Raw genomic sequence first — 25,577 nt, 5'->3', positions numbered from 1 at the left:
CGTGGATGAATCAGTCTATTGCTGAACGTGCTCTTCATTCCTGCCAGCCTGTCAAAGAGGGGATGGGAGAAGTTGTCCATGATGGCCTCTAGTTTGGACCTCATTCTCCTCTCAGCCACTACCTCCAAGGAGTCCAGGTCAAACCCAATGACAGAGCTTGCTCTCCTGATGAGCTTGTTCAGCCTTTTGGAATCTACTGCTCTAATCCCAGAGCCCCAGCACACCACTGCGTAGAAAATGGCACTCGCTACCACCGACTGATAGAACATGTGTAGCATCTTACTACACACATTGAAGGACCTGAGCCTCCTCAAGAAGTAGAGTCGGCTCTGTCCCTTCTTATAGATGGCCTCGATGTTCTTAGACCATTCCAGTCTATCGTCGATGTGCACTCCCAGGTACTTGTACGAGTCCACCATCTCCACGCCACTCCCATGGATGTAGACAGGAGTAGGTTTGACCTTTTTCCTCCTGAAATCTACCACCAGTTCCTTTGTCTTCGTCACATTCAGTTCCAAGTGGTTCACCCCACACCACTCCACAAAGCTGCTGACCAGTCCTCTGTACTCCTCCTCCTGCTCACCCTTGATACATCCCACAATTGCAGAGTCATCTGAGAACTTCTGCAGGTGGTATGACTTTGAGTTGTACTTAAAGTCCGAAGTATAGAGGGTGAAGAGGAATGGAGAAAGAACTGTCCCTTGAGGTGCCCCTGTGTTACTCACTACCTGTTCAGACACACAGTTCTGAAGTCTCACAGACTGTGGTCTGCCTGTCAGGTAGTCAGTGATCCACGAGGTCGTGGAGGCATCGACTTGCATCTCCTCCAGCTTCCTCCTTAGAAGTAAGGGCTGGATGGTATTGAAGGCACTGGAGAAGTCGAAAAACATGATCCTTACAGTGTTGCCAGCCCTGTCCAGGTGTGAGTAGGCCCTTTGCAGCATGTAGATGATCGCATCCTCCACACCAACACTGGGCTGGTAGGCAAACTGTAGGGTGTCCAGTGATGAGCTGACCAGGGGTCTCAGGTGGGATAAGACCAGCCTCTCCAGTGTCTTCATGATGTGAGAAGTCAGTGCAACTGGTCAGGCATGATGTCTTCCAGAGCACCGGGACTCTTTCCAAGCGCAGGCTCAGGTTGAACAGTCGCTGGAGCACTCCGCTCAGCTGATCAGCACAGGCCCTCAGAACTCTGGGGCAGATGTTATCTGGTCCTGTGGCCTTACCCTCGTGCAGCCTCTTCAGCTCCTTCTTCACCTGGTCAGCTGTGATGGTCAGTCTGGCCTGGGGGATGGTGCTCATACTGCTTTCAGTGCTGCAGGTGTTAATGGCGGAGGTGTTGGAGAGTGGCAGCTGTGGGGGATGGGTGGGTGAGTAGCCGTCGGGGGTTGTGGCTGTAGGCGGCCATGTTTGTGGGGGGATGGAGGAGGTATTGGGCAGTCGCAGCTGTGAAGGGTTAGGGAGCGTGTGGCAGTGGGGGGATGGGTGTTGCGCCACAGAGGACCCAGAATCAAACCTGTTAAAGAACTGGTTCAACTCGTTGGCCATCTCCAGGTTCCCTTCTGTTGCACCCCCAGCCTGTTTGAAGCCAGTGATCTCTCTCATGCTGCTCCATACATCTCTCACCCTATTCCTTTGCAGCTTGTCCTCTATCTTCTTTCTGTATGCGTCCTTGCTCTCTCTTAACTTCTGCTTTAGCTCCCTCTGTACACGCTTGACCTCTTCCTTATCTCCCCTCCTAAAGGCTCTCTTCTTGTCATTCAGAAGAGCCTTCAGGTCGCTGGTGATCCAGGGTTTGTTATTGGAAAAGCAGTGTACGTCTTTGGTGGGGATGGTGTTATCTACGCAGAAGTTAATATAGTCAGTGACACAGTCCACCATACTGTCTATGTCGTCCCCATGTGGTTCGCACAGCACATCCCAGTCGGTGGCCTCCAAAGCACCACGTAGATCCTCCATAGCCTCCTGAGACCATCTCCTCACAGTCCTCATGGTCACAGGTTGGCGCTGGACAATAGGCGTGTACAGTGGTGTAAGCAAGACAAGGTTGTGATCTGATCTGCCAAGGGGGGGAAGGGCTGTGGAACTATATGCATCCTTAGCATTGGCATATAATAAGTCCAGTGTTTTGTTTTCTCTGGTCGGGCACTTAACAAACTGGTGGAAAGTAGGCAGAGTGGTGGAAATAGATACGTGGTTAAAGTCCCCTGAAATAGCTATAAAAGCGCTTGGGTGCTTTGTTTGTAGCCTGGCTGTGACTGTGTTTATGACGTCACACGCTACCTCTGCATTTGCCGTAGGTGGAATGTAAACAACAACAAAGATGGCGCATGTAAACTCCCGCGGCAGATAGTACGGACGCAGTCCTACGGCTACCAGTTCGATGTCCGGGTTGCAGACGCGCTCCTTAACATGAGTATGTCCAGGATTACACCATCTGTTGTTTACAAGCACCGCGAGCCCCCCTCCTTTCCTCTTACCGCTCTCGGTGTTTCTGTCCGCCCGCACCATCTGAAAGCCGCCGATGGTAACGTTCGAGTCCGGAATAAGTTCCTGCAGCCACGTCTCGGTGAAACACATGATACTGCATTCACGATACTCCCTCTGGCTTCTCACCAATGCTCCCAGTTCGTCCATCTTGTTCACTAAGGACCTCACATTTCCCATGATGATCGAAGGAAGGTAGGGTTTAAATCTCCTTCTCTTCGCCTTTCGCGTCGCACCAGCCCTACAGCCTCGGCTTCTCCTCCTCAGCTCCTCCGGCACCAATGGCTTCTCTCCAGTGAGTAGAGCCGGACGCGCTAGCGCGATCAGCTGGTCCCGCGTGTAGACAATGCTTCTGTGGCTATCAGCATTGCAACTCGATAGCCACAGAGGTCCAAGTATCAGAAAAAACAAGAAAAAGTTTCTCAGCTTCCTAGTATCCATCATGTTGTGATCGCAAATCTAGTTGCCACATTTGGTAGATGAGATACTGTAGATCAGAGTTTGCTAGCTCCGCTACTCAAAGTCTGGAACTTAGCAAGATTTCTAGGTCTACTTAAATTATAAACAGATCTCCACCTGGGAGAAGTGCTAAATTGATCTGTTTAAGGTTTAACTGGACCAATTTATTGCTTCTCCACAGCCTTAAGCTGTAAGTGATTTAAAGGGACATTGAATTCCTGCTGGATTCTGACCCTGTAGACCAGAATTGTAAGCCAGTGCAATAAGTAATACAACACACTACTAAATGAGACAGTCTCACAAAAACAAACCTAAAATCCAGATGTTGGCAGTGGAGAGATATCTTAGTGCACTTTAGCTTATTAACTTTAAGATTATAATAAAGCTTGTGTATGAGAGGAGGTTATTCAGCCCATCTACAGTAGTTTATTTGGTTGTTAGCAGCACATTGATCAACAACTTCATCAACATGACTGGAGAACCTGTTCTAGAATCCAACAGTCTCTTTTGTAAAAAAGGTTCCTTCTGTTCTCAATCTTAAGTGCATTTTCATTTAGTTTCTATTTGATTGAAAATACTCCAGTCAGGTTTCCTTGTGGTTATTGCTGATCGAGACTAAAAAGATGTAATTCTCCTAGCTCCTAATAGTAAGACACTCCTTAGAGCCCATGGATGTCCTTGTTTGCTCTTTGAACACATCATTTTAAGATAACAGTTGCAACTACAGTTAAGATCATTAAAAAATAAAGTGTAAACACCTGCATTGTCCAAACAGCACCTCACATGTTAGACATCCTCAAGCGCTTGCATTAGTTCCCTTCAGTCACACTTGATCTACATTTTCCTGTTTAGGATGGCGATCCTGTCTTGAAGGAACTACAACTTTTCCTAATGATTCCCCAAAACATAATCCAAGCAAAACCTACTGTAGGAATTTAAATGACATTAAAAATTGTATGACATCTCAGATCAACCGAAATATTTAGTGCAAGTTAAATAAATAAAATGTCTTCTTAAAGTAGAAGTTTTCCTTTTTAATGTTTCTGAACATTTCTGGTTCCTGCAACAAATCCTTGACTGGTTTGACTACCTCAGGAACAGTTAAATTAAACAGCATTGTATTTGATGATTTGACAGAGAGAGTTGGGCACACTCATTTTTTTTACACTTAACACAGCCTCATCTGCTTGCCAGACAATTCATGTTGCCTCTTGAATGCCACAGAAAGTTTGAATGACCTAAATTTGCATGAATCCCCATGGTCATGAAAGACCTTAAGAGGCTTTTGCACTGTTTGGCACAGTGTTTTAAACTACTGAATTTATAGTATACTGAATAAACTCCAGGAGTATGCATCTGGAATAAAATAAACAGGACGGATTAAGCCACTGTCAATCGCTGCACTGTTTAAATAACTTATTTTATGTGTATCATAAAACCTACATTTGTGACAGTAAAAATAAATATACCAATACAAATAATGTGTTCTTGTTGTTTTGCACAAGGTACCAGCAATTTCTTTGTTCTTCCAAACAGTGATGATGTTAAAAATGCAAAATGTAACCATTGCAAATAAAGATCTGCATTCAATCAAATAGTGCTTTTCTGGACAATTATTCAATAGGTGTGTTATTTCTGCATTCTGGAAATTAATTAATTTATTTTTTCTTTAAGAGTGTTATGAAATATCACTTTTGAAGTTATAAAATAGTGATAAACTGAGGGCATTCATTTTTATTCCAGCTGAAATATATTAATATTTGCTTATTACATATAACTAGTGATCATACTCGGTGATTACCTTATATATTTAACATAACTTCGTACTCTCTATAGCATCATCAAATACTTTAGGTGTGTGGCGTATCAATCAGATAAAACTGGAGGAATGTGCAAAGGAGCAATGCAAGTGTTCTGACAACCATTGAAAATTAATGACAAGAAATACACAACTACTGTGATTGTCCTTGAAGAGTGTAGTTGCAGACTGTACATTTTAGAATTATTGGAAATCATTCTTTGGTCTTCAGACACAAAAAAACTGTGCAGTATTTAAATACCACAAAGGTCACTCCAAAAAGGCAGTCTTGATTTACTTCAAGCAGATTAGATGTACAGTAATACAAAGCACAAGCTAATGATATACCTGTAATACCCATGCAATTGTTGGCTTGCACCCTCACGTCTCCATATGGGCTGATACAGCCATTGGGGCTGTCTGTACAGTACGTCAGTACTCCCTGACTCCATTAATGGGTGATTACCCCATTAACACCCGTGGTATTTAAGTCCTGACTGAACCCCTGCTCAAGGCCCTATGATTTGGTTTTCCTCTGAGAGTCTCTGTTCACACTGCTGTACTCAGCTATGCTTCACTTTTGCCTTGCTTTGCTTGTGCCTTGTCTAGCTTGCTGTGTACTGATTTCTTGCTTCCTCTCCTGACTGAGTTCCAGGATCCTCCCTGGTTTGTTTGCTTCATGTCTACCTGGCTACATACCTCACCTGTCTGACTCCGTGTTTTGGAAACTCCATAGGATTCTGTCACGTAATCTCCCTCTCTGTTTCCCTGTTTTTCCTAGGGTCACTGTGCACAAGACTATGCCTGGATTTAAGTGCCTGCCTTGGAATCATTGCACTATCCCAGAGAGCTGATTCATTACAATGCTGTATATAAATCTGTATTGAAACACACTTTCTTAATAAAAAAAGAAAGAAAAATTGCCAATAATAATGTATAATAAATTTCCACTTGGAATATAGGCATTTAATTAGTAAATTAAGAAAACACACAGGAGAGTATTGTTGTATTGTTAAGCAGGAGTGGGAAGTTATTACACACTTCAAACCAAGCAGTGAAGTCACCAAGAAGTTTTATTGGAACTGCAGTAGTTTAACAGGGAAAAAAAAGCTTGGGTATTTAAATCAGAATTCATCTTGCTACTGGCCTTCCAGACCCAGAATTCTAGTCACATCCAAGGTTAGGGGACTGAATTGACTGGCTGTGCTACAATGAGTTCTTAGCCCTGACCTGTGCTTCAGCTTGGGATGTGCACAAGGTGCCTGGCAGGCAGATATGGGTCTTTTTCATACAACTGCACAAAACATTAAAGATACAGTGCCTACATTTGCTTTTAATGTATCCAGTTACAAACCATGACATTTTCTTTTTCTAAAATATGACACATTACTGTAGTAAATAGTGTGAAGGACCTGCAGATTTCATGAACAGTCATATAAATAATGTGTTTCAATAGTGACATATTACAAATTATATACTGTAAAACCCAGAAAAAATGTTCTTCCAGTCTTGAGGAAATAGAAATATTTGGGGACAGCCCAAATCCCAGAAACCAGTGGACTGGTCAAGTTAAACAAAAAAATAAAATAGGCAAATACAATATTTAAGAGGTATTTCAAGTGCAATATCCAAACTTGTTACAAGCCCATCATAGTAAAACATTAAATTGAAAGTTAAAAGAGCAGCTTTTATTTATCTAGACAATTCATTCATGCATGATTCATAATATAATCAAATCATAATCGTGAATCATGGTTAGAATACAATCACGGATATGTTGTTTATTAAGAGTAAATTTGACAGATTTTGCTTCATACTGTATATACAGATATACACAAAATGTGATAGAAATGTGGTACACATTTTATCAGCACTGACATTTTACATTTAATATGAAAGATAATGAGATTACACAGCTAGTCCCTTCCATTTCCAAATATATGTATATGAGACTTCAGAAATATTCATAGGATATCATTGCTGAAAAAATATAATTTAATAAAGTGCCACTTCCTCTGAGTCATGTAATTTTGGTGCCATTAGATTTATTCAAGGGATGAATGTGAGTGACAACTGAAACAATGCATCAGGAAAAATAAAAATATTTTCATATAAAAAGAAACCTTTAAGCATAGAAATATGAAGTTACTGTGACAGGCAAGCAGGCAGACAGCTATACAGACACAGACAGATGACCGATAAATATTGTGTCTGCAAGAAACAGAGTACATCTGCTGTTTGCATTTTAATCTAATAACAAGTAAGTGAACAGCTGGGCTACCCAGTGCAGTTTCAAATTAAGAATCAATTCAAATTGAGCTTGTTAGCTACTAATCATACTATAGGCAATAAGTAGCCAGAATAAGATAAGCTAGCATCAAGAAATAATGCTGACAGATCTTTTGAAACAATTTTCTGACAGTGCAAAGCTAAATACTGTTATACGAAGACCTAAAATACAGAAATACACAGTTAGATTTTATACATAATAGAATTTATAGGAATTAACTTTTTCTCACGTTTGTAAAAACAAAAAAAACAAACACTGCCCTGCTGTATATTTGACTACTTTACTACTTTGACTACTGAGTACTTTAATACTCAAATATTAAAAAAAAAATGTAAATTTACCTTGAAAATGATTTGTAAAATGTTTTTGTAGGAAGATTTTTCTGCCTACACTAAAGAAAGGAGTAATGCTTTGCCATCTGTTTCTCCACCAGTTTATTGCCATGCTTGATTATGAACTGAACATACTGCAAGATTCCCATAGGCATTTCAGTGTAAGTCTAGATGGCAAACTTTTTCTGAATTCTTCTGTGTAGCAATCATTGTCATTCACACCTCTGTTATATGGAAGGTGGGATAGCTTGATTCCAGTTTTGTGAATTATCATTTCCAATAGAATCTATAATTTAATTTAAACAATTTTGTGTTATATTCAGAAGATGTACTATATAAAGTCATCTAATCTCAACACACATAACCCTGTTTTAGAATTGTCCTGTTAGTCTTAAATTCAAATACTACTATTCAAAATACAAGAATATTATATTTTAATAGTTTACAGTTTAGTAGATTTTGTTTTTTTTTCTGCATGGTGTCTTTATTTGTTGCTGTATCTCATGTTTATTGAACAACAACTCATTCTGGAGTTTAAAATATTCGGGAGAAAAAGTGAGTATTGGAGTTAGGTACCATGATAAACCATGCTTAGTTTAAAACAATAACAAATAGAAATCTCATTGTAGTGATATGTACTATTTTTTAGATTGTCCTAAGTCCTTTATACTGCACATTATTTTCAAACTGAAGTAAATGTTTGATAAACCTTACACCATCATGGAGAGATTTTAACATATATACTCTACATACAGTACATTATATACTGATGGCCTTATTTAACTAAAGCTTCAATGTATCCTTTTGTTTGAAACAGAATATATTGTCTTACATTGCTACTAGCAACCAAATGCTCTAGATGGGCTGAATGCACTCCTGTTGATTGTAACTCTTCTCATGTTATGTAATTTTCGTCATTCGTGAACTCATTATTACTTTACTTGTGAAGCATTTTTACTTTAACTGCACTATTATTTATGCCGCAAAACATTGTATATAACATGCATAGTATCAAAATGTAAATTATAAAATAAAGAGTCTGACAGATTGAGAGTATTTATCCCCCAAATCATGAAAGGGCATATTAACAGTACTCACATAAAAGTGTTCCAACCTGCTAATCCCCTTCTGGACTCGTAGTTTAAACTGTGAGCCTATGAATACCTCAGGGAGCACTGGGTTCTGCCAAAAGAGTGTTAAAGGAGATAATGGTTTAGCTCCTCCTAAATAAACATGAGCATCCCCTCCAGACGGCAAAGTATGTCTTAGAATTGGATTTTTTTATTGACCTTATTGTCCTTCTTTAGTGCAAATACATTAAAAACCTTAGGTTTTTCCTCAGAACATCCTGTGTAATTTGGAATCTAGCCTACCATCAATGTGAATAATACACCAAGAAGTTGCTTTTTAAGAAAACTGCATGGTTAGGCAGGCATAAATACAATGACATTTGCCGGGACCTGCTCTGGTTTTTTAATACCTAATTACAAAAACGGCAATTGTTCTGAAAATAGTTAAGACAATGAAGCCTTAAACTGCAGCACTAAATCTACAAGGGGCATTTAAATATAGCATCTTATGGGTGCTTACAGAATAACTTTTCAGTTATAGCAGGTGGGAAGACCTTTGTCAAACCTCAATCAGAAAGTCAATTGCACTCCACATCCTCAGCAATGACCATGTAAGAGAAATTCTTTGAAACGGCCCCTGCAAAATATTACTGTGTAGAAAATTATTTGTATTGGTATTTTGTGACTATGCTCAGATTTTTTTTTTACAGAAATTCAAAGAGCACATACATACAGTTTATTCAGAAAACATGTTTTTTAAACAAAAAATAGTTCACCTCAAAGATTTATCTGTAAAATCCTGTGCAGAATGATAAAATCTGGTGCTAAATTAAGCCCTCACTTATGTTCTAAGTTTTAATGACAAGACTGGCAGGAAGTAAATTCATATTATAACCATGATTTCAGACTATTTAGCCTCATGATGCATACTGGAACTTTTTTATTTCCCATATACCTTTAGCATATGGCAATTCACCCTTGGTTAAAACATTCTGAAATGTTATTCTTTCAATATCTTTTTTATATGACAAAGCACTGTAATGAAGCTTTGCTGACCAGTTAAGACTTGAAAATACTTGTGTTTGTCACAGATGTCGGAAAGGGCATGCCGTGGAATGGCCAGGAGAGCAATAAAGACCCAATGCGCAGCGGCAAAACGGGGATTAGCCGGGGCTCAGGAGGTCAGACGATGTCGGGTAGAAACCTATGCCCTCAGGCCGCGGAGGAGACAACCTGGTGCTAGGCGGGTCTCAAGACATCCGATCCCTCAATGCTGAGCGAGGAGGAAAGGGTGACCCGGAAATATATAGCCCCAAACAAAGACATACTGGAAGGACAAGCAAAGCACAGGGAAACTAGGAACAGGACAGAGTAGCTGTAGAGGGCGTGACAGTGTTTTGCTTAAAGATACTACTGTATCTACAAGGGAATATCCACTTAAGAAGAAGAAGTGAAGTGTTGATTATTCTTTTACACATAGGCTGAAATTTGGGAACGTTTAAGCATCAGAAGACTTTATTTCATTAGTTGCCTTTGTATGTAATAAAATGTTTAATTATACAAAATGATCAGAAATGATTATTCAAAACTTAACATACTTGTTTAAAGTTGGTTAAACAAATATGAGTGCCCAGTAAGTATCTCATATCCTATCTTCAAGTATGCCCATGCCTTAAGTGTAAATGATCAACAAACGAAACCAAACGCATATGCTTAAAAACTCTTTCATTACAAATGACTAAGGAACAACATCTCCAGAAGAAACAGAATATGACAATGAGACCATAATGTTAAACTTTAAAGAATGGAACCCCAAGTCTAGAGCTCTTGTTGTCAGTCCCTTAATTTTGCTTTTTCACCCACAGTTTTTTAAATTGTTTTGCCTTGTAATGGGATATTTCTCTCTTCATCTTCCTTTCCAAGTACATAAAACAAACTGATTGTTTCTGCTCTTTCTAGGGATGCTTGTCAGGGATGTCCACTTTTCTTTGTATTATTCATCTTGTCCTTAGAACATCTAGCTCAGAAAGTTCTTCAATTTACTACTTCTACTTCTATTACTTCCACATTGGGTACAAATGATATGCAGGATTGTTATATTGAGACAGTGTTTTCCTATCTTATTTGCTACAGTAGGTTTGATGATTTTGATTTTGGTACTCTGTTAGGGTTTAAAATTAGCTGGTCCAAGTCCACATTAAGACCATTAAATGCTGATGAGAAGAAAGCCTGTCTACCTCCAGCTGTACCACTGATTAAACATCTCTGAGACTTTGGTATTAAAATTTACATATCTCATGCAATCACAGTAAACAAATTTAACAACATATTTAAACAGGAAGATACTGACTTGAACAGATGGACTCATTTCCTCAATTCTTTTTAAACTCACATCTTCATAAAAAAAATGCTTCCTCACTTGGATATTTTAGTACAATGATTCTGCTCTCTCCTTGCTTAGCCTATCGGAACAGACTGCATTCTAGATTTTTCCAAATTTATATGAAAAGGGAAGAGACCATATATATCACATATGGGCACATCCCCTGTGTATACTGCATTCTACAGCCTAAAAGGTCTGCAGGAGCTAAATTTTCAATTTAATTTCTATACCTTTTTTCATTGTCTGTTTGGTTTATCTTGACACTCCTTTATCTTGGCATCTACTTGAAGAAAGTGTGATATCTTGCTGTACAGACTTTAAAATCTGATATCTGCAGGGGTACATCTGAGATATTTTAGATTGCATTTTGGACTCATAAATACACAATTTATATTTGGCATTTCATGGAAAGACACAAAATCACAGAAGACATGCCTTGTCCATTCTCCTATTTTTTGTAATCATAAACTCCTTACAAGCCTTTCACTTCTCCACATTGGAGTGACAAAACAATTCACACTCTAACAGATATTTTAATGAGGTCTTTGCTCATTCCAGGACTTACAATCACAGTATAAGTAAATGTACAGCTGAGGGGCTGTGGGACGGAGGAATATGAAGTTGTTTTTATTTTGTTTGAAAAATCAATAACATAAAAATGTGACTACACATAATATAATAGACTTAGATGAGTTTATAAACAAAGCTACGGCCATAATATAATATTTGCATTTATGTCTCCAAATATTACTTAATGAACATCTTTTCTGCTGTAGTTATGTAATTGTAGTTGCCCCAAAAGAGCTTAGAGTCAGAGATACAAAAGCAAAGGTTTCTCCACTTACTGTATATTAGAAATAAAAAAACAAGATTACAGTACATGTAATAAATTTTAATGCTTCAAAATTCTGAAATTGTTCTTAAATACTTGTTGTGAATGCTAAACTGCACAGGTAAAGATCTAGCACTAACATGGATTGCAATTTTGTTTGTTTTTGAAAGTTTCAGTCTACTAGCATCAAGCATTTGATTTTGATAACTGAACCTGTCAGGAGCCGAGGTGACCTCAAAATGGTATAATTGAAATTATAGATAGATCATGATAGAAATTATGCCATAGGAATTAGTACATTGTTTAATATTGTTAAAACTGGAGTTTACTTCTGATTGTAAAGAAGAGGAATAGAACAATCTGTCTCTGGGTATACAATATACAGTAACTAGCTTTAACTTTTCACATCACATGTGCCATTTAAAGAAATGGTTCACAAATTCTACATTCTTAGTTCTAATTCTTGAGAAAATACACAGTGTTATTGTATATCCACCCATGTACAGTACTAATCATTACGAATGCAAAAGCTGACCTGAGCACACATAAAACAACACACTGCATTTACTGAATACTGAAAAACTCTACTGATAGAAACCCAGAATACAAAAGGCTACAGTAACAATTTCGTACAGACTATGCTTAATAGCCCATCAAAGTTTCTTCTTCCCAAGTATTTTACTTCCATTTTTTTATATTTAAAGAATTATAATACATTTCCCATTGAGAACAGTTACTATCTTATAGCCCTCCTGGTGTTAATAACATTTTATTTCAATCTCTTTTGTGACAGCACTATTGGAATTTCTAGGGAGTAGCATATAGATTTTTTAGTGTACTGTAATAAACTGCATATTGAAATTTGTTGTGAAAAGCATTTTATTGTGCTATTTTTACATTTTTCTTCCGTCTGATAGAATTTAACCTTCAATGCAAGACTTCCATGCATCTGAAAGCATATTATAAACACAAGATGAAAAAAATATTATTATAAATGTAAGTTTGTTTATTCTTTTCAAAGAGCTCCCAGTTTCTTTCAAGGCTCTCTCCCACAACTCATAAATACTTTAGAAGATCAGCACAAGCCATATAGTAAATGTTTCAAACAAATGCGCAAACATCAACTAATGTTTAATTAATTGACAGTGACAAAAGAAAATATCCACTGCAAAATATGCTTCCTTCAGTGAAAGAGAAATGCTATATTTCTATAGTCAAATCCCATTTTGAGCTCAATTACACGACTTTAGGTTACTGCAAGTAATTGCATTGAATGGATAGCATAGTATTCTCTCTTTGTATTTTAAATGAAGGCAACTGACAATAACAGAACAAAATTCATAAGGATATATAGAGGATAAATATTTGTATCTTCTGACAAAAGAATTATAAATACAGTATAAATACAGTACATGCTTTAGATACTGTTTATGTATTCTCTCACTGGTGCAGGTTTTTCGCTTGATCCTGTTTTAAAGTTGATCAGTTACAATACACACAGAAAACACACAAAATATCCCAACTGAATAAAATAAATAAATATGCCTCTTACCCCTACTCCTTGCCCCTTACCCCAGCAAAATATCTCCACACACAGGCACACAGAATTCTGTCACATAACAAAAAGAAACAACACAAAACCAACCCCAGACATGTCATGCTTTACAACATGTTGTGGAATTGCTATGCTGTCAGACCAGTGTAGCGATACAGGTCTTTTATCTATGAAACTATTGCAGTAACCAGCATCATCTGTCTTATTCTGTCTCCGTTTTCTATAATGTTAAGACAGAATGCCAAAAGTTTTTTTTTTGTGATAGCACTGTGAGAGGTGGAACAGCTAATGTATTAGCATAAATTTCAAATCTCAGCAATGTAATTTCTAAGCAATATGTATACTAATTCATTTTTGTGAATAGCTTAAACTGTGTTTTAAAACACCACATTCTTCTAATTTGTTATCATATAATTCATTGATTAAAACATTTTCTTAAAACTAATGAATTTTCCCTCATTCATCAAAAAAATATATATTATTAATCTAATGCAGAATCTTTTGCCTTGTATGGGGTATGGAAAAATATATATTGAAGCCTGAGAGAATAACATTAGATGAACATGAACTATGGGGTCCATTTCACAATGAGTCCCAAATGCTGTCAAGAGTCTCTCCTCTTAAAAGTTGAAATTGTTTATTGATTAAGATATAAAACAGTAATCAATTATTTAAATAAGCATAAGAATGTAAAAGCCCTGAAAGTAGTGGCTGATTCTGTAAGATCTTCAAAGGCAATGTGTATTGTGGAATCCATGAAACCCAATATTGTTATCAAATCCATTGTAACTGAGAGAAAAAAAAAACATGCCCATGAAAAACTATAAATGTCATTTGAATTTATGTCATGAATATTCCAGTTTAGTCATGTCCTTAACTTGTGCATGAGGTTAGAAAAGTTCAGCAATGTGTAAAATGCACAAAGAAATTAATCTCCTATGTACATGAAGTGGAATATTGAAATTCAAGAAAAAAAAAACCATAAAGCAAGCACTGTGCATATTAAATGTATTGTCTTACCCACAAGAGACATCTCTGGAACTGTGGCATGATATGGCCCACTGTTAAATTCTGGCGCGTTGTCATTGATGTCCTGAACTTTGATAATGAATTCTGAAGGAGGCTCTAGAGGTTCATCGGTGTCCCTATTGATCACCTGCGCAGTGAGTGTGTACTCAGCCTTTTCCTCCCGGTCAAGTCTCTTCATGGCGTGAATATCTCCTGTCTGTTCATTGATTACAAAGATGGTCCCTGCTCCTTCACCTGACAGAATGTACTTGATATTTCTGCTTCCTGAATCCAAATCAGTGTGGAGCTAAGAATAAAAAAAAAACACAGATAATGTTAGATCTTTTAAATAACATTCCTACCAATAATATTTAGTTTTTCAAAGTCCAAGGAATAACAATATTATATAAGTATTGCATTTAAAAATAGATAAAATGCAATCACAATGAGGGTTCCAGCATATATTTTTATAGTACAGATGCTAAGAGGAATAAAACAGTACATCATACACTTAAACATAATGATTTACCAAATTTGATCAATGGTTTCTTAATGTTTTATCCAATGAAACACTCAACTATCTGTATATCAACAATTATGCTTGATCTTATTTAATCAGAAATGGGCAAGAACAAGGAAAAACCTCTAATATTCCTAAAAGACAGCTTCAGACTGGATTAATTTCCTGTGAATGTATTCCAGTACCCCAACAACATGCACAGAAAAGGAAAATATTGTATGTAAAACATACTGTACACACAGAATTAATCAACAGCCTGAAAAAAAACAATATTACTTTTAATAAGAGTTTACTTTAGTCAAGTTTAATTCTTGGATTTATTTTTTTGTACTGCTGACATCTCAACAACTCTAACTCGCTAAATGCATCCCTCAGTTGCGTGTCTGGGTCAAAACCTTAGCTACCTCTTAAGTTAGCCTTTTTGATTGTGCCAAGATACATGTCATTTCATTCTATATATAGAGATGACAATACTGCATTTGTGAAATGGACAGCTGCCATAAAAAAGTGGGTCAAGACTGCAGATTTCCATATTGTGTGTCTCCTAAGTATTAACATGCAACCTCTTTCATCGACATTTCCAAGAAAGAAAATGAAAGGGAGATTTAAATGCTACTGCCAAAGCACTGAAGAGATACCCTTTACTCATGTTCTGAAAATAAATAAATAAAAATGTCATGAAAATGATATATAAAGACAACACCTTAACCTGAAATGGCTTCTTTCAACACTGTGTCTGCCAGAACTTACTGCCATTGAATGGCATGAGCCCTGAGTGCATAAAAAAATAAAAGTAAACTTTGTCGACTGTCAGCTGTCACTGCCTTTCAATGTAACAGAATTTTCAGTACAGTGGGATGGTTCTAAAAGCTTACAACTGAAGCAAATGAAAAAAATGTGATCTAAAGATTTTACTTATACAAAAAGCTGACTAAATGTGTGACATTTGTCAAAAAAGATCAGCCTTCAAATTAAAGACAGGGGTCTCTAAGATAGATGTATTTAGGAAAAATCTTTCTTACGAAAAAGGAAGAAGGAACAGCAAACCATTTACTTCTGCCATCGCTAAATTTGGCATTCATTTGTATAGGCAACATGGAAGACAAAATAAAGCACTAAGTAATCTGACAGTGTTGAAGGTTGGATTACAGCTTGGCTGTCCAATTCTGGTATTTTCATTTCATCTCTGGTCTATCCATACATTTTTGCAACTGCTTTATCCAAAACAGGGTAATGGGACGCTGGAGTTTATCCCATTAAGCACTGAGTGCAAGGCAGAATCCTCCCAGGATGGGATGCCAGTCCATTGCAGGCAACATTTAGACATAAAAATGCACACACTCACACCAGTGACTTTTTTCCCAGAATCCAGTAAACCCTACCAGCGTGTCTGGTCTGTAGGAAGAAACTGGAGCATCTGGAGGAAATCCACAAGAAAAAGGGAACAACATAGAAACTCCATAGAATATAGCACCCAAGGAATTTTACCCATGGCTGCAACAATGTATGGCAATGTAATTAATGGTAGCAAATGTACAGTACATTTTACATTTTACGTCTACAAGACACTGAATTAAATAGTTACTTGTTTAATTGGATCAATTTAACAGCTTCTCCCAGATCTTCAGGTGTGATTGCTGTGACAAACTAATGTTACTGTCATATCTGTTATAGAAATATTGATTTCTCTTTTACAAAAATCCACAGTAACTGTATTATGAAAACCATTCATGATGCTTAGACGACTCTGGTAAAACACCATTTGAGCAATGGCATGATAGATGAATAGTTAAGTAAAAATGGCGAAAAATAAAATGAAATGATTTATGGGCTGCCATAGAGATGTTTAAAACATTCTAAAAACTACTTTAGCAAGTCATAAAAAGCACAGCAGATAGCATTAACATAACAATTGTGCCTTGACTAATTAATCATCCACTTGATCACTTATATAATGCTTGAATATGTACAGATATATTTTTACATTTTAATTGTAGGCACTTCACGCTGAGTAGCATTTTGTTCATTTCTACTTATATGACTGACTGATGCATTATAGGGCCCTTTTAGATGACATATGCTGTACTCTAACATTTTATTTTTCTAGGCAGACTTTTTTTTCTTTTTTCTTTATTTTCTCAACTTGTGAATGAATGTCAAAAGCAAACAATAATGAAGAAAAGATACTGGCTGAAATGCCTTCCATCACTAATGTTACTAAGGCAACCTGCCTCAGTTAAGTCCCTATGACATCACTACCTGAAAGGTAAATGCTATCTGTTTCACACTGGCTCATTACAGGAAAAAAAAAGTTAAGAGAAATACCTAAAATCCCAAAACATAATTCAGTAATTTGAATATCTAATGGGTTAACAAGCTCCTTCTACACATTTCCAGCCAAGATAAACTGTGTCAAGAAATGCACTACAGCTGCATTAATTACCATGGATAGGTGAACAGGTGAAAAAAGCTATTGTCTTAAGAAAATTATAATCATTAACATATAACTACAATAGCTAAAATATGTATATGTGGGAGGCGTATAAACATAATGCACTGTATATTAAAAGAAAAAAACTAATTGATTTTTATTTTTTATTTAATATACTCAAATCAATGAAAGTGAATGTGGCACAATGAAAACAGGACGTAATAAGGGTGAATATCCTTTTTCAAAGTTCTGTACTAAAAGTAGTCAATTCTGCCTCTGACTTCATATCCATTCATCTGTTTTCAACCACTTTATCCAATACAGAGTCTTGGGAGAGCCAAAGCCTATCCCAGCAAGCAACAGTTTTCCCTGAAGCTAATTAACCTACCAATATGTCTTTGGACTGTGAGAGGAAACTGGGGCACCCATGTGAACATGAGGAGAACAAACTCCATGCAAATAGCACCCCAGGAATTCAACCCAGGGCCCCAGCTCTGCATTGCTATTTATTCTATAAACAACATGACAACATTTACCATTTTAAATGAAGAAGATCAAGTACAGTAGGTAGCTGTATCAGCATGAGTCGGCTATAAAGGAACGGGTTACTCCATGCTGAAAGGAAAAAAAAAGACACAGCTTTTCAGCTGTGGAGCCTTCTTCAGATGAAGATGTTGTGTCTCCTTTCTTTTCCTTTCTTGAAGGAATAAACCTTCACCTGTTCATTTTAAACAAAGATACTTTTCATTCAGTACTAATCAATGGCACACAATCAATGGCACACAATCTTATGAGATATACTTTTTGAGTCGGCTATAAAGGAACGGGTTACTCCATGCTGAAAGGAAAAAAAAAGACACAGCTTTTCAGCTGTGGAGCCTTCTTCAGATGAAGATGTTGTGTCTCCTTTCTTTTCCTTTCTTGAAGGAATAAACCTTCACCTGTTCATTTTAAACAAAGATACTTTTCATTCAGTACTAATCAATGGCACACAATCTTATGAGATATACTTTTCATCAGTAATATATTAAAATATTCTCTTATTTTGATCAGGTTTACACAACAAAGTTGCATATTCAAAGCACGGAGAGATACAAGGATTTAGACAATTCTGTTACTGTATGGCTTGTTCTTATATATAAAGAAGCATACAAAATAGCTACTAACTCTGCCACTGGTAAATGCATCACTTTTTCTTTAGGCTTTTTAAAGTCTATAAACCAACAGAAAATGATACACAGTAGGACTTGGATCACCATATCAACAGTACACCTGTTAATGAAAACAGTTCTGTTTCAGAAAGGCTTATTTACCACTTGGGACCAGACTATCTATAAAAAGAACCACTTACCAACAGCATCGGTTCATTAGTAGTGCTCTAAAACTGAAGAACTCCTAAATCAGATTTAATATTGCAGAGGATTATAATTCGTTGCTTCATGAATCTTACCACTGAGGGAAAGAGACAATTTTATATACGTTCCCCATGCAAGGAATTACAGTAGTGTACTGGGTTTTATTGGCAGCACTAGAACAATATGTCATTCCCTACACAAGGCAGACTTTTGTGGCAGGCAAAGGAACAATCATTGTAAGTTTAATGAGGCTCACTCCTTCCCAAGCAGCAGGCTATTTAGCTAAGCCTATACATTAAAATACTGTAATAAGCTGTACATGGCAAATTACTGATTTCTCTACTTGTCAAGACTAATACTGTAGGTAAAGGTTGTGGTGTTCTTTTTCATATTAAAGTCTTTCTCTCAGAGTAATTGGATTTCAATTCTGTCCAAAATAGATCAGAACAAACTCTCCAGCTACATAAATACATGTACTTATGACAAAAATAAAAAGTCTACACAGTAGCTTTGACTTTAAGTAATTCATTATATATTTCTTATGCCTATTACTGAGGTTAGAGTATGACATTAGTAGGATTTTACTCTTAAAAACAGTAACACCTGCCCACACATACAGAAGTTGATTAGCAAATAATGAGTTTGAGGTACAGTATATATCTGATATATCTGATCTTGGGTCCAGAAGAGTAATAAAAATTCCCAATGTACTTAATAAAAATCCATTGGTTAAGCAAAAATACTATCACCTTATATCTCCTTTTGCTTGTACTACGTTTTTACTTGGGAAGTTGCCAGAAAGAAAAGAATGTGACGTTTATGCTGTTTTCACTCACATGCACTATCAGTACACACAAAAAAAACAAATGATTGAAATGATTGCAAATGTACTAAAATACAAAAAAGAAGATCATCATTAATGACTGGGAGAAATTAAATAATGCATAGTTATGCATATGATCCTCTAACTATCTTAAGACAAATTCCACATCCAGTTACCCTGCCAGTAATAATGCAATGATCACAAGATTCACCTACCGAGATACTGTAATGTCTGAAGGTGAATAGACTGACATATGCAAAGATTCAACTAGTATGTCTTATGCATAAAAGTGATTTCAATGATTCCAGTGATTACAAGGTTTTATATTATATTCTGCTCTTCAGAATGTTCAGGATCAGAAATGTTGGCACCCAAATTATTTCACTTTAAAGTTTAATTCTCAAAAAAAGTTTTCCTGAGATTTTAAATGACTGAGAAATCAGTAACAGTGTAGATACATATTAACATGGTTAATTATTCTTCTTTGAATAATTTTGTTATTTTAATGTTTGCAATAATAGTTGAAATGTAGAAATGGAATCACTTTACATGATGTATCATTTCATCCTCTATTCTTGGCAATGATGTCCTTCCAGTGCAGCTTTTCAGAACATTTTTTCACTAGGCAATGTATAGTCCAAGTTTCAGATCCAAGCAGTTTATGTTTGAATTATGGTACAAATGTGTGAACATTCTGGAGAAAGAAAAAGACCAATGTTAAAATATGAAAAATAGCTCTAATGATATCCCAGTACTAGGTCGAATATTATGTATGTGCATTGAATTCTAAGATCATAAGGATTACAATAGATTCTGTACCCTCGAGCAGACAGTAGAAAATAACAGCCAACATTAAATGTAACAAGCCATGCAGGACATGTATCCTATTTATGTGAATACAGCTTGCACTTCAAGAAGGAGGATATGAGTGGGAGCCCATGTATGTTTCTTACAAATATGAACTCACAAAAGATTTGATTTTTTTTATTCTCAACACACCTTTCTCAAGCCAGATGAGGTGATTCCTTTTCTCTATGGATAGTGCAGTAAGGTGAAACTCGGATGAAAAGAATACATTAAATGCTATATCATACAGAACAAAAATGGGAAATAATATCCAAATGGTTCCTTTTCTATTTTAATAGTGTATTACAATTTAGCATCAGCTGAGGACTGATTACCTAAACTGTTCATCCATACAGTATCAATACATTTCAGATTTAAAACTAAAATGTTTCAGTCTGGGAATTATATAATGGGGAAAAAAAACATAATTGGGGAACATAACTGTCTCCACACCAGTGACCTATTAAGTTAAAAATTTGATTTTACAATGCAGATGGAATTTGTAGCAGTTCTGATGGTTATGATGCAGTGTTAAACTAGGCCAGATGGTAAGGCTTGTACAATGATTCATACTTAAGTTTATTTTTTGAATGAGGGACAGCTAACTTGATATTATCAGGGAAAGAAAAAACTTCACAGCCTTCCATAACCTATTCATAAACCTACTTTCATACCACACTAAATGGGAGAAAGCCTTCCTCTCAAACACTAATCAGTGAAATTCTGGACTGAGGTTTGCATTTCAAAACCAAAAGGAATCCAAAACGAAAATCAATAAATTGCTTTGTTCAGCACTATTGTAATAAATATAACAATTTAAGTGGATTTCAATGGTCTTTAGTGTACAGTATACAGTATGTACATGTGAACTGTATATAAAGCACCTCTCTCAGGTCTGATAAAAAGGAGGAGCACAGGACAACTGCAATGAAAGTGTGTGCCAAACACCAACAGTCAATATGAAGCACTGGAATAAATACCCTGTTAAGAGTTATTCAATAACATGCACCATTCAGCATAAACAAATGCAAGCTTGCTGAAACTGTGTACAATTTTAGTCACTACAATACAAAAATATATACAGTAGCTGTTCTGGAATCAGTCCAGAGAAGAGCATGTATATTCCCTGGCTCACAGAAATGTCCTACTCTGAAAGGTGAAAAAGGACTGAATCTTGCCTTGCACAGACAAGTGGACTTGAGCCAAGTCTTAAGAACCACCAAGGATATTAACAAATTTAATCCTATGGAGCTCTTTTGAATTAAAAGTGTAAACTGAATCACAGGACCCAACTTAGTTACTAACTGGTAACTAAGAGGCAATACATTTGGAACACAGAAATTAGGCATTTCTTTACACAAAGAGATATGGGAGTCAAGTTACCCAAGAACTAAAAACCAAATAAGCTAGAAGGGCTTCCTCTTATTTTCAAACTTTTTATGTTTTTATCTCATATGCAATGAAAAGATTACATACAAATTCCAAAGGTTTCATTAACCCAAACATGTAATATAATATCTAAAGCAATAGTTAGGTGTTAATTCCATGCTTAAAAGGAAACAATAAGAAAAATACATTTCAACTATAAAGAATTGTTTTGGTTTCATGCATCTAAGTAGATAAAGTCTTCTTAATAAATTTGATAACATTTATGTACAGTATGTACTGTATTTTAATAAGTTAATTCTTAAATAGCTTCATGATTAAATGCATCATTAGCTATGCAAATAAATAATGCATTGTATGTGTGCATGTGGACTGTTTTGAGGCTGGGAAGTAGTATAAATCAAGATAATAATAATTATTATAATAATTGCTTATACTTATATAGCGCTTTTCTGGACACTCCACTCAAAGCGCTTTACAGGTTATGGGAACTCCCCTCTACTACCACCAATGTGCAGCATCCACCTGGATGGATTAAACAATTTCCTTGCAGTTGATGTGATCTATGTTGTGATGTTGGTCTGAGAACTTCATGAAATGGATACAATCATTGCTGGTCAATAGTTCTCAAATACAGTATCTTTGTCTTGTAGAACTTGCATACTTAAAATATAGATTATTTTCAAACTGTTATTGTTTGGGTAAGTGGACTATAGTTGTAATCTATAAATGTAATCACAAGGAAGGTTTTTGCTGAAGATTGACAGTACTGTAATACTGTTCTCTGCCATGAACAATATGTAGAGCTGTTATATGTGAGACACAAGCTCTGCTGATTTTGATTTTATTTTCAGATTGTTAGATATACTTTGAAACAATACACAATTCACCACAGAAGAAGAAATAAAAAGGTTGTTAAAATTTTAAATATTAATATAGTTAACATTAAATTTAACAATATAACTTAATTTATATAAGTTTTCAGACATGTTTTATAATTCTTAAATGTCAGGAATTAGTATTTCTGAGTATTACTAAATAACCTATGGACTTTATAGGTTATTTATATATCATATATGTAAACAGAGATCACAAAACACAAAAGAGAAAATCCATAGTTTTTTTTTAAATAACCAAACTGAACTTCATGAACAATGTTCATGTTATATTCCACAGCACATTAATATGGATTAAGGAAACTGATATTTATGTTGTTGAGGGTAACTCTGACAACTTCACTAACATTATGGAGTAAACAAATTATTATTAGTACATCACATCAATTTAGTAAAGCAGAGACAACAACAGCTGTCAGTGGTCTTTGAATCACATATTGTAATTTGTAAAAAGTTTAAATTTACTGTAAAGACACAGTTTATTTAAATCCTATGTCTGAAAAGGAATTCACTAAAGGGTTACCAGCCTAATGCATCATTAAATGTCTTGAGATGTCTTGTTACACTTGGAGGAGGAAAACAGTATTTTATTTATTTAGATAATTCTAAAATATGTTTTCAGATTTACTGTACATAGTGCAATGCAATGTATTGCTTTTGCTAATGCTCTGTATCATGTAGCAACATACAGTAGTTTTCAAAAAAGAGAATAACTGCCCAATACAATTTTCCAGCATACTTTCTAGGTCCTGTGCCCTTCTATGTGTGTACCTCATGCTTGCTACCTCTGACTCTGAGATGGATGCTGCCTGTCACAACTGCCTGCCTCTGTTCTAGCCAGACTAAAGGAGGGCAATGGGAAAGCATCCAAACAATCATCAATCTCACAATTGTCCAAAAGTACTCTAACTGTGGCAGATTCTAATATTCATTTAGACACTCAAGAAAGACCGCACATAAACTGAATAGAAGACTTAGCTCATTTAGCCTAAGTACTTTACACATAGAATGAAAGTATAATAGAGATATACACAAATAATGAATATCTAGACTGAAAACTAGGGATTACTAGTTTTCAAATGGATCATCTAGAATGATCATAGTAAGACACAATATACTAAATTTAAAAAAAAACTTTAGTCACACATAGTGGTTGCTCAGGCAATGAAAATTATAGCCAGCATTTAAATGAAATTGCAGCAATTTCATTTGGAAACATTAGACTGTTTTCATGTGCAATCATTTTTCACATGATATCCTCATTTTTGCCATTAAAAGCAAAGCTGTTCTAGATACACATAAGAACATAAGAGCGATTACAAATAAGATGAGGTCATTCAGTCTAACTGGCTCATTATGTAGTTAGTACAGTAGCTATTTGATTCAAGAAACACATCCGGTCATTTTCCCTGAAAGAAACTAAGAAACCAGGGTTTGGCTTCAACAACATTGCTGGGTAGTGTGTTTCTGCTGGCTCATGCTTCACTGTTCATTCTGAAGAAATCTGGTGAGTTGACTTTGTCAATGCTTTTGAGAATTTGGAATACTCGTATCAGATCACCTTGGAATCTTCTCTGTATACATAGGCAACATAAGCAGCTGTCCATCAGAAGCGTGTTTCATTGACTTTAATACCAATACTGATATTAATTACATGGACAACATGGAATGATACTAATTATGTTTCACATTTCAGTTCAGAAACAGTTTGACCAGCTATGATAATTATTTAAAACACATATAGGAAATAAAAAGTCTATAATTGGCATGAATAAATTAAAAAAATACAGCAGGGAAATGCAGTCACCAGATAACTGAAACTTGAAATTTGGCTATGCCATCAGCTATGCTTTCAATTCATTATTTGTATAGTTGTATTACTTGAGGAAGCACTGCATCTGTTCTAGAGGCTTGACCCTCATTCCAAACTTTATTCTAAAATGGAACAGCTGATCCACTCTCTTTATTTAGATAATCCAGAATTTCAATCAGATAACATCTGAAGCAAGGAGCACATTTCACAAAACACATCTAAAAATCATTCACATCTGTAAAACAACCACAAGGTATTTGAAATATCTGCAAAAAAAAACCTAATAGTGCCAGACCTTACTTTCAATGTAAAATGGGTTTCAGACTCTATCACAACAATCATGATCAACGTGTTGTATACAGATCTCTACATACAACACTGTGAACTGTGTCCTTTTAATTAAGAAGATGTATATTTAATTTAAATGTATACCTCATTTTGATACAGACCCATGATTGGATTGCTCAAAAAAACTTCTCACCACAACACAAAGCTTAAATGAACTACAGAGACAATGTTTATCTGCTTTATGATTTTCTTCGTAAAAGAAGGGTATTTTTACTAAAAATATCTGTTGCTGAAAGGCAGCTCTAACACCAGTCATACACAAAAAAGTACAAAGTCTAAAATGAGAAAAATAAAAATATATTTCTATGTCATATTAATGTTTCTACATCTTTTATTAAAACTATTTCACAAAGACGTCAAAAACAGTGAACCTTGATCTTGGTTCCAATGCACACTACAAGGTGCGCACAATAAATGCAGAAATAACAGTAGTTAAAGATAAAGATTTTTTGTTTAGTATTTTTTTTCCTTTTTGCAAGCAATGTTTAATAATGGTGTACTACGATGACCTTTACCATATGAGTCTAATCTACTAGAGTTAGTCATTTAACCAACAAGACAGCGTGCATACACTGTCAATGTAATGCTTGTTAAAGTGTAAATCACAGTGCTTAAGAAGTATACACTATGAAGGACTTAGTAGGATCCAATAGTCTGCTTCTACTGTCTGAAAGGATTTTGAGTAACAGAAGAGCAAGTCACCTGTCTGATTTGACACTGACATTCTAAACTAGTCCTGAGGCAATGACTCAAGCTTGGATTGTACAAGTCTCTACAATTATTCTACCACATACTACAGTGACTATGACAATTTCAAAGAAGTGCAGGTTCTTAAATTCCCTGTATGAATGACGTCAAAAATAAGAAAGATAATAATTTCTATGACTGACTTTATACAATGTGCACCGTTGTTTTGTACCTGAAATTATATCAGTGGCATTAAGC

At 35.9% G+C, this 25,577-nt stretch overlaps 1 protein-coding gene across 1 annotated transcript in view; it reads right to left on the bottom strand.

Annotated features, from left to right (window-relative positions):
- cdh8 (cadherin 8) overlaps positions 1 to 25,577 on the bottom strand; it is an 84,774-nt gene that overhangs the window by 39,641 nt on the left and 19,556 nt on the right. Inside the window, exon 2 of the mRNA XM_088938922.1 lies at positions 14,227 to 14,521. Within this exon, the coding sequence (XP_088795048.1) occupies positions 14,227 to 14,521 (295 nt within the window). The remainder of the gene's footprint in view (positions 1 to 14,226; positions 14,522 to 25,577) is intronic.

Source organism: Atractosteus spatula, chromosome 21 (genome assembly GCF_055471065.1).
Source record: "Atractosteus spatula isolate fAtrSpa1 chromosome 21, fAtrSpa1.hap1, whole genome shotgun sequence".
In the NCBI taxonomy this organism is placed as follows: Eukaryota; Metazoa; Chordata; class Actinopteri; order Semionotiformes; family Lepisosteidae; genus Atractosteus; species Atractosteus spatula.
Note: the sequence above shows the minus strand (reverse complement) of the source record. Positions and strands in the feature narration are given on the sequence as shown.